General features: G+C 53.3%; 1 protein-coding gene across 2 annotated transcripts in view; it reads left to right on the plus strand.

Annotated features, from left to right (window-relative positions):
* Window positions 1-14,586, plus strand: part of DNAH10 (dynein axonemal heavy chain 10) — a 134,754-nt gene that overhangs the window by 117,627 nt on the left and 2,541 nt on the right. For both annotated transcript variants that reach the window (XM_032876461.1, XM_032876460.1), the window contains 17 exons: window positions 7-224; window positions 1,414-1,635; window positions 1,925-2,072; window positions 3,421-3,700; window positions 4,358-4,587; window positions 5,595-5,868; window positions 7,112-7,216; window positions 7,777-7,931; window positions 8,431-8,582; window positions 9,595-9,778; window positions 10,348-10,548; window positions 11,251-11,460; window positions 11,626-11,721; window positions 12,316-12,487; window positions 12,945-13,076; window positions 13,256-13,467; window positions 13,559-13,726. In XM_032876461.1, the coding sequence (XP_032732352.1) occupies window positions 7-224; window positions 1,414-1,635; window positions 1,925-2,072; window positions 3,421-3,700; window positions 4,358-4,587; window positions 5,595-5,868; window positions 7,112-7,216; window positions 7,777-7,931; window positions 8,431-8,582; window positions 9,595-9,778; window positions 10,348-10,548; window positions 11,251-11,460; window positions 11,626-11,721; window positions 12,316-12,487; window positions 12,945-13,076; window positions 13,256-13,467; window positions 13,559-13,726 (3,159 nt within the window). The remainder of the gene's footprint in view (window positions 1-6; window positions 225-1,413; window positions 1,636-1,924; window positions 2,073-3,420; window positions 3,701-4,357; window positions 4,588-5,594; window positions 5,869-7,111; window positions 7,217-7,776; window positions 7,932-8,430; window positions 8,583-9,594; window positions 9,779-10,347; window positions 10,549-11,250; window positions 11,461-11,625; window positions 11,722-12,315; window positions 12,488-12,944; window positions 13,077-13,255; window positions 13,468-13,558; window positions 13,727-14,586) is intronic.

The raw sequence follows: 14,586 nt of genomic DNA on the forward strand, positions 1-14,586 counted from the left end.
CCTCAGGTGGCCAGGCTGGAGCGGAACTTCTACCTCACTAAGCGTGAGCTAGAAAGGATCCAGAATGAGTTGGCAGCGATCCAGAGGGAGCTGGAAGCCCTGGGGGCCAAGTACGAGGCCGCCATCCTGGAAAAGCAAATGCTGCAGGAGGAAGCCGAGATAATGGAGAGGCGGCTGATCGCGGCGGACAAGCTCATCTCAGGGCTGGGGTCTGAGAACATCAGGTCAGCAGCTGAGGAACCCCTCCGATGACAGCCCCGAGGGAGACCCTGTGGTCTGTCCACGAACGCCGGGGCCCGAATCTCTTACCGTGTCGTCTTTCCGCCACGCTGTGCTTTTATCTGGAGACCTCTTGGGAGAGTTCGGATTTCACTACTCTCATGGCTAAGGCCATTTTACACGTTCTGCGGTTTATTGAACAGTTGTCAAGGGTGACGGAGGCAGGCTAGCTGCGGAGACAGGGAGGCACCCGCGGCCTCTGGCAAGGTTCAGTCTGTTCTGGAAATGACTTCCTAGTGATCTTTAACCCCGAGCGCATCCTGGGTGGGTCTGGAGGGGGTGGTCCACCTTGGTTGCGGGGCAGCTGTCTTCCAAGGGCTCTTGAGTCTGGCTCAGTCCTGAGCTTCAATTTTAAGCAGGTAGGGCTGTCTGGTGCCTCGGGGCAAGGCCGTTTGGCCAGAGCTGGTCCGCTGGATGCAAGAGTAGTTTCTAATCAGGCACCTGCGCAAGTGATAGGGAAAACACTAGAAAATACTGTTTGCTTGTGGGAAACAAACCATTTTCAATATTTTTAAAACCTAGAAGGTTTTCACTGTTTAGCAGAAGGGGCCAAGGGAAACATCTACTCCCTTTTATCTTGGATAGAATTTTGTCACCAAGCAAGACCTGAGCTCAGGAGTTCTGCTGGGCGTGTCAGCAAACTGTTGATAAAGCATTCAGAAACAGGGCGACTGGGTGGCTCAGTGGGTTAAGCCTCTGCCTTCGGCTCAGGTCATGATCTCAGGGTCCTGGGATCGAGCCCTGCATCGGGCTCTCTGCTCAGTGGGGAGCCTGCCTCCCCCCGCCCCGCCTGCCTCTCTGCCTGCTTGTGATCTCTGTCAAATAAGTAAATAAAGTCTTTAAAAAAAACTTATTAAAAAAAAAAAAGACACAATGTGATTGCTACTTAATAAATAAGCTTTGAGACTAGCTGCTTCCCATAAACATTTCTCCAGGCCATTAGATGCTGGGTTCTGCTGAGCCCTAAAATTGAACAAGGTCTTCTGACTTTGTTTCTGGAAGAAGGGATGGTCTCCAACGATGTTTCCTTCTGGCTAGCCCCATTAGCAGTGTGTCAAGGTGGTTCTTCTCGAATGTTCCTTCTGACTGTGCTGGACGCTAACGGCTTACCGCAGCCCCCGTCTCCTGCGCCAGGTGGCTGAATGACCTAGATGAGCTGGTGCACCGGCGGGTGAAGCTGCTGGGGGACTGCCTGCTCTGCGCGGCTTTCCTGAGCTACGAGGGTGCCTTCACGTGGGAGTTCCGTGACCAGATGGTCTACCAAGTTTGGCAGAATGACATCCTGGAGAGGGAGATTCCCCTGAGCCAGCCTTTCCGGTTAGAAAACCTGCTCACAGATGATGTTGAGATCAGCAGGTGTGTGCGACCCTGAACCCGGAGGACGTGGGTGTCTTGTGGGGGGTGGGGGCTGGGGCCAGTGAGCGGTCCACGTGGGCATCACCCTGCGGGGGGAGAGCGAGGCATGCAGCCAACTTGCCTGTACAGAAATGGCAGGGTGAGCTGCAAATCCAGCTTCCCCAGCCCTGGGGAAGGGTTGAGCAGCCTGGGGGTGGGTAGATTGTTCTGGAAGGCCAATCTTACCACCCTTAGCACTTGGTTACAGCTTGACAAGAAAGACAGACTTCCCTGTCACTGTCCCTTCCAGGTGGGGATCCCAGGGACTGCCCCCTGATGAGCTCTCAATTCAGAATGGCATCCTCACCACCCGGGCCAGCCGCTTCCCCCTCTGCATCGACCCGCAGCAGCAGGCCCTCAACTGGATAAAGAGAAAAGAAGAGAAAAATAACCTGCGGGTATGGCCAGCTCCTCCCCGGATGTCCTCTGCCCTCACTTCCCGCGCTCAGGGCACAGCTTGCCTCTCCTGCCGTCTCTACCTGGCAGCCCCGCGCCCCTGGCAATGCCGAGCTGAAATGTCCACCCCTGGGTGGAGCCCTCCCCCTGTCTGCTCACCCGCCCTATTGAGTTCTTGAGGGCAGCATGACCTGCCTTGGGCTTTTTGCTTTCTGACCTGTGTGTTGCCTCCCAGCTGTGAGCAGCTTGAAGCTGGACATCGTGTTTTCCATATCTTTGTGTCCCCCTACCTGTACAGTGTGGTGGCCCCAGATGCTCAGTCACTTTTTTTCCTTTGGACTGGAGGAAAGATACCTCAAAATCTTTGGGTTGAGATGTAATTCACATACTGTGAAATTCACCCTTTGAAAGCATACACCTTCGTGGTTTTTAGTGTATTATATGCAGAATTATGCAATCACCAGGATCAGGGTTTACTACCCCAAAAAGCAATGCTGTGTGCTTTAGTTGTTGTCCCCCATCATCCTTCCGTTCCCCCCCCGTCTCCTAGCAACCACTAATGTATCTTATGGATTCGCCTCCTCTGGAGAGTTTCACACAAATGGAATCATGCGCTGTGTGGCCTTTTGTGTCTCGCTTTTTTCGTGGAGCATCGCGTTTGCTAAGCTTATCCCGGTTGTAGCAGGAGTCTGTGCTTCCTTCCTCTTCGTGGCTGAATCATAGTCCATTGTGTGGAAGGACCACATTCTACCATCCATTTATCCACTGATGGGCATTTGCATGATTTCTACTTTTTGGCTGTTACAAATAACGCTACTGTGAACGTTCATGTGCCTTTTGGTTTTATTGCTTGTTTTTTTGGTGGGCCTATGTGTTCAGCTTTCTTGGGTAAAATTGCTGGGGCCCAGTCGCTTTTTGCTGAACTAGTTCCCAAACCCACGATTCTCAGTTTTACTTTTTCCTGATGGTTTTGTTTTTCTGGTCCTTGTTCCTGAGAATGTCCATGCTTTTGGGGGCAGGTCTGTCTCTAAAATATACACAGAGCTACAGTGAGACAAATATTATTAATGCAGAGTTGGTCCTCGACCTCCCCCTGCCCTCAGCCTGCCGGAGGGCCTGAGATGGCCCATTCTGTGAGGGGTCGTGAGACTCTGTTGTGATTACTTTGGGCTGTTCAGCCCCTGAACCTGATGGGTTTCTGGTTTCTACGGGTCTTGTGCTTTGCTCCCTCACCCCCACCCCCATTCTTTCTCTGCTTTGGTTCCCTCTGAGGCTCAGGCGTGCCCACTCCCTGCTCCTGAGGCGCTCTCCCTGTGTGTTTGCTGAGCACATAGTACCCCTGTCTTCCAGGTGGCTTCCTTTAATGACCCCGACTTCCTGAAGCAGCTGGAGATGTCCATTAAGTATGGGAGCCCTTTCCTGTTCCATGACGTGGATGAGTACATTGACCCCGTGATTGATAACGTCTTAGAGAAAAATATCAAAGTGTCTCAAGGACGGCAGTTCATCATACTGGGGGATAAGGAAGTGGATTACGACTCAAATTTCAGGCTGTACCTAAACACCAAGTTGGCCAATCCCAGATACACCCCATCCGTGTTTGGAAAGGCCATGGTCATCAACTACACGGGTGAGGATGTATACAAGCCCAGTGGCAAATTGGGGCGGTTACCACAGAGACTGCAATGGGAAGTCAGGGCTTTCAGGGGATGCTGTTTTGTTTGCTGACCCCAGGTCATGCTGTCAGGGTCACATCTTCATCCTCCGGTTCTTCACAATGAAGGCTTGGGCGCCCCCTTGGGAGGCAGGGAGACGCATGTCTGGGGCACGCTGGGTCTGGACCATAGGGCTCGGATACCCACACTTGAAGTGGGGTAGGATCCCCATTCTGCTGGGGCAGGAAGTTATTCTGTTTTTGCATTGAAATATGTGGCATGGTTTTGGATTCCCCTCCTCCCAACTGAATTCTGCTAGCAGCTGGGTGCCATTTCTTACACTTTCTAGGGTTGTCCTACAGCTGCCTACATGGGTTAAGTAGGTTGGGTGTGCTTTCATCTCGGGCTGCCCAATCGGTGGGAGCCTCTGCATGCTTGTCACCCACCACTCTGTGGAGGAGCATCTCCGGACTGTTCTGAGCTGTGGCTTTGGAGCAGTGGCGGGAGCCAGTCCTCAAGTTCCCCAAATGCGGGCTCAGCCACACCCTCTGCTTGCCCGCCCCAGGCACAGGTGTGCAGCAGGCGAGGAGGCGTGGGTGTCCGGCGGTGATGGCCTCCCCTTGCTCCCATAGTCACACTGAAAGGTCTCGAGGACCAGCTGCTGAGTGTGCTGGTGGCCTATGAGAGGCACGAGCTGGAGGAGCAGCGGGAGCACCTCATCCAGGAGACCAGTGAGAACAAGAACCTGCTGAAGGATTTGGAAGATTCCCTCCTTCGGGAACTGGCGACCTCCACGGGGAACATGCTGGACAATGTGGAGCTGGTGCAGACCCTGGAGGAGACCAAATCCAAGGCCATGGAGGTATCGGCTGCATAGAAGGTGCATTGCCCTGGGAGGGAGGGAGCGGGGTGGTTCCTGGATGCACTTTTGGAGTGTCTGTCCCTTCATCTGCTCAAGGAGGAAATTGGGCTCAGTGATCTCAGGGCCTCATTCTTGCATCTTAGAAGCTGAGGTGTTGGGGTAAGGTGGGGGTATGGGGGACAGCCACCTGTGCTGGCACCAGATCTGGGCCCTTAGTCACCTGAGGTTTTTCCTGACGAGAACAGGCCACCTTTATGGGGGTGCGCTATGGGGAGGGGAGCCCTAGAGGTGTTCCTAGGGACCCTTGTGCATTAGATCAGCCTTTTTGAGTCAACAGTGATAGAAAACCCAGCTCTACTTGGCTTAAGTCAGAAGGGAAATTATTAATTTAGAATACAGAAGGTCCAGGGATGGCTTCAGGCAGGGCTGGATCCAGGACTCTAAACATATCATTAGGACATTAGGACTCAGTTTCTCTCCATTTCTGGGCTGGACCTTTTGTTGGGTTGGCTTCATTCTCTGCCTCCCCATGAGCCAAGGTCCCCTCATGGCCCCTCAGGTTCAGGTCCAAAGGAAGAGTGAGAATTGTTACCTGTCCCTATCATGAATGTCCCAAGAGTCATTTTAGTCATGCTCACCCCAGGCTGATCCCACAGCTGGGGATGCTGTGTGTGGACTGGCTGGGGCCTGGGTCACATGCTCCTCTCCTGGGATTGGGGTGGACCCCACATATGGGATGAGGGGGGAAGTTGGAGTCTCCAAGTTAAAGTCAGGGACTGTCATTAGAAGGACGGGGCACAGGTGCTGGGGAGTCCAGCCAACAAACATCCACTATATCTGGCAAGAGGGGCGTGTTCTACAGTCCCCCCCAAGCATTGCACAGATTTCTTTGCTGCTCCCTCCCACTCTTGCTCTCTGCGTTCCTTACTTTCTTGCCCATTTCCTAAGTCATCCTGGTGACGGTGTCAGTCTCCCCATTTCCACGGTGACGTGCACCTTCTCTTTAGGTATCGGAGAAGCTCAAGCTGGCGGAGAAGACAGCCTTGGACATCGACAGGCTGCGGGACGGCTACAGGCCAGCCGCCAGGAGGGGGGCCATCCTGTTCTTCGTGCTGTCTGAGATGGCCCTGGTCAACGCCATGTACCAGTACTCCCTCATCGCCTTCCTGGAGGTCTTCAGCTTGTCGCTTAAGAAGTCCCTGCCTGATTCCATTCTCATGAGGCGACTGCGGAACATTATGGACACACTGACCTTCAACATCTATAACTACGGTTGCACGGGTGAGCACCCCTCTGGTCTGCGTGCGTGCCCCTCAAGCGTCTGTGTGTCCACATCCCTTCTGCTGAGGACGAGAGGCAGATGAGATCAGGGCCCATGCTGACGGCCTGTTTACCTTCATTCCCTCTTCAAAGGCCCTCTCTCCCAACACGGTCACATTTGGAGGCCCTGGGGGTCAGAGTTTCAACATATGGATTTGGGGGAACAGAGTTCAGCCCATTCCAGTTGGGCAGGAGGAAGGTCGAGGACTGTTGTCCCTATAGGGCTCGGTTACGTAGCCAACGCCTGTGGCCAAGAAGGTAGAATTCAAATCACAGATGTTGACTTAGACAGTTTTTCTTCTGTGTGTGTGTGCGTGTGCGTGTGCGTGTTTTAAAGAAGTTTCGTATTCAGCATCCCGCTATCCTTGATGAGTCTGTTGGTGGAATGTGTCTGCTGTGCCGCACAGGTGGGCAAACAGTGAGCTGCGGGCTGGGTCAGGACCCCTGCCTGTTCGTGTAAATAATGTGCTGCTGGAACCGGGGCCGTTTGTCTGAATGTCTGCTACGGCTGCCTCCCTGCTGTAGGGGCACATAGTCCTTATTAGGGAGACCTGCCTGTAACGTGGAAGTACTGCCTCTCTAGCCTTTTTTGTTTGTTTTATTTTAATTTTTATTTATTTATTTGACAGATCACAAGTAGGCAGAGAGGCAGGCAGAGAGAGAGGGAGGAAGCAGGCTCCCCGCTGAGCAGAGAGCCTGATGCGGGGCTCGATCCCAGGACCCTGGGATCATGACCTGAGCCGAAGGTAGATGCTTAAAGATTGAGCCACCCAGGCGCCCCCCTCTCTAGACTTTTACAGGGAGCATGTCAACGCCTCTCCTAGATGACATGGGACAAAGAGCTCACACTCAGAGTTAGGCAAACGGCCCATGTTCCATCGAGAAGGTGGCTCTGGACCCAGCCGCCTTTGGGCGCCTCTGCTCTCCCTGGTGGGCGCGGTGGGCAGGGCCGCGGCAGACCCACGTGAGTGAGCGGGACTGCAGGCCAGCTCGTGGGCTCCGCGCACAGACAGAGCTCACGCTGTACGTGCTCAGATGCTGTGGACGGACATCCGGTGCTGGGAGCACAGGGCTGGGGGGTGGGCTGGGAGCCCCACTGTCGGGCCTCGCAGCTCATTTCTACGCTGAAGTTTGTTGTACGAAGGAAACTCTACTTTGAAAGCGAATTTACTTCTCTGGTGACTGTCTTGATGTTTCCCTGCAGGGTTGTTTGAGAGACACAAGTTACTCTTTTCTTTCAATATGACGATCAAGATAGAACAAGCAGAAGGCCGAGTCCCCCAGGAAGAATTAGATTTCTTCTTAAAAGGTGACAGACGTGCCTCCTCTCATTCTTCCCCGCTTCCTTGATCACCTCTACCCCCGCTGCATACGTACATAAAATTGTTAAAACAAACCACAGTATTACCAAACTTCTCCTTAGAACTCGGCTTCTAGCAGCACAGCTTTAGCGGGGGGAGCCAGAGTGGGAGGGGGGAGGCAGGCTCCCCGCTGAGCAGGGAGCTGGACGTGGGGCTCGATCCCAGGAAGGTTGAAGGCAGACGCTTCACTGACTGCGCCCCCCAGGCACCTCCCCATAGCACCGCATTACTAAATATTTCAGTTGACGCTTGCAGCCTCAGAAATGGTTGTGGTCTGGCCCAGAGCAGCAGGTCTCTGCCCACAGGCTGCCCCGAGACAGGAAGCCATGCTGAGCTGCCTGGGAGGGGTCCTGGGCAGTGACAAGGCGAGCCTACACGTCCTCCTCTGTCCCTCCCCTCTGGAGACACGGATCTGCCCCCGGAGAGGGAGAAGTCGAAGTCTGGAGCTGCTCACTCCTGCTGGCACGCAGCGGCCGGCTGTTTACTTCCCTTCTTCTGTTGTGATTAGGAAACATCTCCCTGGAGAAGAGCCGACGGAAAAAGCCCTGTGCTTGGTTGTCTGACCAGGGATGGGAGGATATCATGCTTTTATCAGAAATGTTCTCAGACAACTTCGGGAATCTTCCCGATGATGTGGAGAAACACGTGGCGGTCTGGCAGGAGGTGAGACCATGGTCTGTCTCTCCTCCCTCCTTTCCCTTCGCGTCGGTGGTCTTGAGACTCCAACCGTAGCCTTACTCCTTGTGAGAACATGAGCCTGAGTGACCCCGTCAGGGTGGAGTCGGCGCCCTCCAACACCCTTGATGGAATTCTCTTTTATCTGGTTCGCTAGTGTTGTGGGCGAACCGTCCCTCCTTCTGTCCATCCATCCATCCATCCATCTGTCCATCCACCCATCTATCCATCCATCTGAGAAATGGGCACCTGTCACAGACCATGTCCCTTGGTGGGCACTGGGGACTCAACAGTGAAAAAGACTCAGTTGCTCTCTTCCTGAAGTTCGTGGTTTTTTTGGGGGGCGGGGTAGAAAAAGATCCGACTAGAAGTGGCCTTGAGGCTTATATTTGTGTAGGTTTCATTCCTTTTGGGACCTTCATGTAACAATGGGGGCCTGTACCGTTTCTGGGTTGATGCCACCATGAATGTCCTGTGCTTCTCCCAGTGGTGCGACCTCGACTCCCTGGAGCAGTTCCCGTTCCCGTTGGGTTACGACAACATCACCCCTTTCCAGAAGTTGCTTATTCTGCGCTGTTTCCGTGTGGATCGGGTGTACCGGGCGGTGACCGACTACGTGACTGAAACAATGGGGGAGAAGTAAGTGTGTGGCCGAGTTTGCTCGGCTCTGCTGCGGTCACATCTCCCCCTGCGTCCTGGACTTGAGATAGAATGGCTGCCTGGCTTCCGAGAGAGCTGCCGCCGCCCTGTCATTGGGCAGCGCTAGTCACTCTAGTTACAAGCTATTCAGGAGAGCGATAGTGGGAGCCGCTTGTGTCAAGTATTCTAGAAGCCACGTTCAGGAAGAAACAGGTGAAGTTAATTTCAATAGCATTTTATTTAACTCAGCACTTAAAATATCATTTCAACATGTAATCAATACAAACATTATGGAGATACTTTATTTATTTTTGGTATTAACTCATCAAAGTCCCGTGTGAACTTGACCTTACTGCCCAGTGGGGTTTGGACTGGCCACATGTCCAGTGCTCAGTGGCCACTGCACCCAGTGGCTTCCATATTGGACAGTGCAACTCTGGAATGGAAGTCCGGCAGATAACTTGGGCTTGCAAACCCCACTCAGAGGGCAATGAGTGAGCAGGGCTGGAGGGGGGGGGGGCGGCACGTGAGAGAGGTCAAACCTGGCCCACGGGACAGCTGCCCCTTAGCTCCTGCTGACTGACACCAGCTGGCAGGGGGCCCCTGAGTGGCTGGATCCCCCAACTCTTGGAAAGAAGCTACAAACTTGGATTTCTATGTGAAATCGCCCAAGCCTGATGTGTTGGTAACTGATTTTCAAAAATCTTGACAAGTGGGCCATTCAGGATGTACCTGTGGATTTGTCGGCATGGAGACTCTGGGGGTGTTGTGGGGACATCTGCCTGGAAGGGCCCATCGGGAGGTGCCCCCATGGATGTCCTGGAGAGTGCTGGGGGACACAGTGAGTCCCATGTCCCCTAGGAGTCCACCCTCCTGTGTGTGACGAGTGTGTAGACACTGGACTCTAACCTGTGCAGAGCTATGCCAGAGGAACAGCCGGGTAGGTTCCGGATGTGGTGATGCGAGTTCGCTGTGGCTGTCCTCCAAGTCCCCGCTTTGTTTCCTTCACTAGGTACGTGCAGCCCCCCATGATCAGCTTCGAGGCCATCTTTGAGCAGAGCACTCCAAACTCGCCCATTGTGTTCATCCTTAGTCCCGGCTCTGATCCTGCCAGCGACCTTATGAAATTAGCCGAGCGCAGTGGTTTTGGAGGAAACCGCCTCAAATTCCTCGCCATGGGTCAAGGCCAAGAAAAGGTAATTCGTTGTTGGAAGGAACGAACTCTGAATTTAAGAGAGGTCCCTGGCCTCTGTTAACAGTGGGTTAGTATCTGGTTTCAAGGGTGCTGCCCCTTGCATGGGCTGGGTGCATTTCTGGTCCTCTGGGCAGCAACACTCAGGGCCCAGATGATGTGTGACAGCTGCATGGTCCTCGAGCAAGCTGTCACTGCTGACCCCGTCTGGCCGCTGTGGCCTGTTGTTCCTAATGTCTGTTCGCACGTAGTTGTCCTCTCCTCCAGTCTTGGTGACATCCGTTTCAGATCAGGGCAGTCATTGCCCCTGGGGCATGGCCGCGGCTGAAGTTAGGGCGTCTATGCGACTGTCCCAGAGAACCTGGACTGGCCCAGCAGCGCAGTGGCCCTGAAGGGACTCTGAGCAATCAGTTCTTTGAAGGCAGCCTCTGGAGCTCCTGGGCCCCTGGCTTCTTTGTGGCTCCTGCTGGGGTGGGCTATTTATTTTTGGGGGTGGCATGGAGTGCATTTCTGGGAGAGCAAGGGGCCAGTGTGGCTTTGGGATACCAGCCGCTCCCCTGTCTTGTGGTGCAGGTGGCTCTGCAGCTGCTGGAGACAGCGGTGGCTCGCGGGCAGTGGCTGATGCTGCAGAACTGCCATCTCCTGGTCCAGTGGCTGAAAGATCTGGAGAAGTCCCTGGAGAGGATCACCAAGCCCCACCCAGACTTCCGCCTGTGGCTCACCACAGACCCCACCAAGGGCTTCCCCATTGGGATTCTGCAGAAGTCCTTGAAGGTCTGGCTTCAGACAGACATCCCCCCTCCCCCGCCCGTGCCCCTAGCTCCATGCCCTGGACAACTGCCATTCTGCCGTGTGTGCGTGCATGTGTGTTTGGAAATAAACCTGGGACACAGCAGGACCCTCACGCCCACCCTTCCCGTGTCTGTCTCTCCCTCTCTCTCCGGAGTGAGGCACTGTCCTGGATTGGGTGATGAGTTTTGGGGGGACATTTACGACTCTCAGGCCTGTCTCAAGCACTTCCGGATGTATCCAAAATCCTGTCTGGGTTCATTTTCCCAAACTTCACATTTATCAAACCTTTTTTTCTCTCTAGTGATAGGCCTGCTGTGCTCTAGCGGCTTATCTATCCTGCTTAACTGACTCTCCAGAGAAGACGTGTTTGGAAAGATTGTTTTGTCACCTGTCATCCGGGGCGGTTGAGGGAAAACTTTACTTCCATTTTGCATTTGAAGATTCTACCGCCTAGAGAAGCTAAAGAACCTTCTTTGATTCAGTTGATGAACAGGAGCCAGAACAATCTCTTGTTCCTTAACTTCTTTGCCAGGCCACTCCCAAGAGATGTTTGCTATGTGGGGGAGGGGAAGGGTGGCCGCACAGAGGTGAAGGGAAAGCCGAGAGATCTACAGTTTACCTCTTGCCTCTTCCAAGCTCAGGCTCATGGGTCTGTGGTTTTGGCCACGATGTGTCTTTTGACAGGTTGTTACGGAGCCGCCCAACGGGCTGAAACTCAACATGAGAGCAACGTACTTCAAGATCTCTCCTGACATGCTGGAGCAGTGTCCGCACCCAGCCTTCAAGTCGCTGGTCTACGTGCTGGCGTTCTTCCATGCTGTGGTGCAGGAGAGGAGAAAGTTCGGGAAGATCGGGTGGAACGTGTACTATGACTTCAATGAGTCTGACTTCCAGGTGAAGACGTGGTGGCTGCTGTCCCCCCTCAGCTGGCTCGTCTCCCCCACCCTTTCTCCAAGGTCATGACAGCCCGGCTGCTCCCACCCACACTTCAGGAGAGGGTCAGCGCGTGAGTGACTTTGTGGGGTGGAGTATAACCATGCCTGTCCCTCCTCTTTTAAGGTCTGCATGGAGATTCTGAACACGTACCTAACAAAAGCCTTCCAGCAACATGACCCTAGGATCCCGTGGGGCAGCCTCAAGTACCTCATTGGAGAGGTGGGAGTGTCTTTTGTGGGCTGTGACCTGGTGCCCTGCGCATCACCTCTGAGCCCTTGGTGACTCCCCATTTGCTTCTGCCACCCGTCATTTGAAGGCCCTAGGTCTCTGAGGAATTCTGTTGGCTCATCGCACGGGTGTCTTTCTCTTGATGGGCTGCATTTCTATGCAGGCTCTGGATATATCACTATGGGGGCACGTTCTGTAGGGGTCAGCACAGTCTTGGGCCTGTCATTGTAATCTTCTCCTGTCTGGTGGGCATGGAGGGCCACTCTGGAGACCATTACTTTATACAGCCCCCGCTTGCTATGGCCTGCAGGTGGTACACAGAGGGACATCACCAATTACAAAGACCAAAGTGGCAGCTGGCTTCTTTGGTGGTTTTGTGGTCTGTTCACTATGTTCTGGGGTTTGGCAAATGGCATATGGGCTTGCCACACTTTGTGAGGGCGCTCTTGTTCACTGTGGTTGCAAGGCTTGCCATCGACATGGTTTGAGCCGCACAGTGGCCAGGCCAGCTGAGGGCACGTCCGGTCTCAGGGGTCCCCTGCTGGCTCCTGTACTCCAGGCCAGCTCTCGGTCCCTGTACATTAGGTCATGTATGGAGGACGGGCCATCGACAGCTTTGATCGACGCATCCTGACCATCTACATGGATGAGTACCTGGGAGACTTCATTTTTGATACTTTCCAGCCGTTCCACTTCTTCCGGAATGAGGAAGTAGACTACAAAATCCCCGTTGGTGATGTAAAGGAAAAATTCGTTGGTGAGATTTCCTGGGCATCAAAATGTATGTTAAAAGTGTTTTCTAAGGGAGACCCACCACACATTTCAGCTGTTCTCTTTTCTATGGGTGGCCTGATGGCTCTTCTGACCCCTCTGCTGGTGGGCGTCCTTGGGTGGTGGGCATGCTCCATTACGATTTTTAGGGGGCCCAGTGCGTTCTTTATAGCCTCAGCGCTGACGGGAGTTAGTTCAAATTTGCTGTCCTAGGATGAAGACAAATACCAGATTCTGCGTAGAAGGGCAGAGTGGCCCCCGGGAAGCCCAGTGAGCCGTTCTCATAAATGATAAACATACAGCTGGATTAGGGTGTGGTGGTAGAGAATTTTTATTTAAAAACACATGCAAGAAATTAGTCTTGCATATCTGGGGATTTCTGAGGCGGTGGGCCCTCGGAAATCGAGGGTGGCGGGACGGTGTATTCTCTGTTCTGATTGTAGAAGCCATCGAGGCCCTCCCGCTGACCAACACGCCCGAAGTGTTCGGTCTTCATTCCAATGCTGAGATTGGATATTACACTCAGGCGGCTCGGGACATGTGGGCCCACTTGCTGGAGCTACAGCCTCAGACAGGTGAAGTCTACTGCGGAGGACAGAATTCGTCTGGCTAGGGTGGAAGGTGTTGGCACACGGTGCTGTTGGTTCTTGTAGGTTGTAATTGCTGCTGCTTTTCCAAGAACCAGAAGGCTCAGGATGCCCCAGTCCTAATACTCAGGTGTGTTGCTTTCCCTAAAAAGTTGTCCTGGTTTTAGGGGAATCCAGCAGCGGCATTAGCCGAGATGATTACATTGGCCAGGTTGCCAAGGACATAGAAAACAAGATGCCCAAAATCTTTGACTTGGACCAGATCAGGAAGCAGCTCGGGGTGGGCATCTCCCCCACGTCGGTGGTCCTTCTGCAAGAGGTGGAACGCTTCAACAAGCTTGCCGTACGGATGTCCAGGTCTCTGGCTGAACTTCAGAGGGTGAGCTTGTCTCTAACAGGCACACCCCTGCCTCAATGCACCACCCAGGTTTCTGACGGTCTCCCCTGACTGCCCTTGATTCTGCAAACAGGCGTTGGCCGGAGAAGTTGGAATGAGCAACGAGTTAGATGACGTAGCCAGGTCTCTTTTCCTCGGGCAAATCCCTAATATCTGGAGAAAGCTTGCCCCGGACACGCTGAAGTCCCTCGGGAACTGGATGCTGTACTTCCTGCGGCGGTTCAGCCAGTACACATCGTGGGTAAGCAAGCGGCAACTGTTGCTTCGTTGGTTCAGCCTGGACCGCCCCCCAACCACCTCCAGCCCCCAGCCCCTCTCTAACTCCTCAACAGAAGTGGTACCTTCTGTTCGCAGCTGATTGGGTGTTCTAGAAATGGTCTCTTGACTCTACAGGCATACCTGTATTTTTTTTCCTTTTTGTTTTGTTTTCAAGACTGTGAAGCCTAGTATGCACAATCTGATTTATTCATCTCGAAGTCCATCTTGGCCGTCGTTCTTCCAAGTACCTTTAGATCGAACTTACTCTTTTCGGGGGACTCTGTTTTTTAGGTGTTCCACGTGCGTCCACGTCCTTTCCCCTGATGGACACTTAGGTGGTTCCATTTGAGTTTCTTCTCTCTTTAGCCAGGATGGGCAGTACTCTGGCACCTGCGTCTGTGGTTACACGCACGAGTGTTATTTCACGGGCCAATCCCTCCAGCGGCAGAGCTGGTCCCAGCCTGTGCATTTCACATTCTGCTAGCTCTGGTCAGAGGGTCTTCTAGAGAAGTGGAGACCCACAGTGAACGAACACGAGCATTCCCTCCCCTCTTGGCAACACTGTGTGCTCTTAATATTTTGGATCTTTTCTCCCTGATAGGTAAATAGTAATACGTTTGCGTGTGCATTTCTTTGATTATGGTGAGGCCGAGCGTACCTCGTTTCTTTTTCTGTGAATCACCTTTGTGTCTTGATTTCATTTTTATCGAATTCTCCATTTTAAAACTGTCTTTTAGAGCTCTTTGTCTATCAGGGAGATTAGCCCTGTACTTGCCACTATTGGGTTTCCTCCAGCTTGCCAAAAGTCTTTTGATTTTGCTTATGGCATTTTTTTTCTGTAAG

Source organism: Lontra canadensis, unplaced genomic scaffold, assembly GCF_010015895.1.
Source record: "Lontra canadensis isolate GAN:19392208 unplaced genomic scaffold, GSC_riverotter_1.0 scaffold58, whole genome shotgun sequence".
NCBI classification, from domain to species: Eukaryota; Metazoa; Chordata; class Mammalia; order Carnivora; family Mustelidae; genus Lontra; species Lontra canadensis.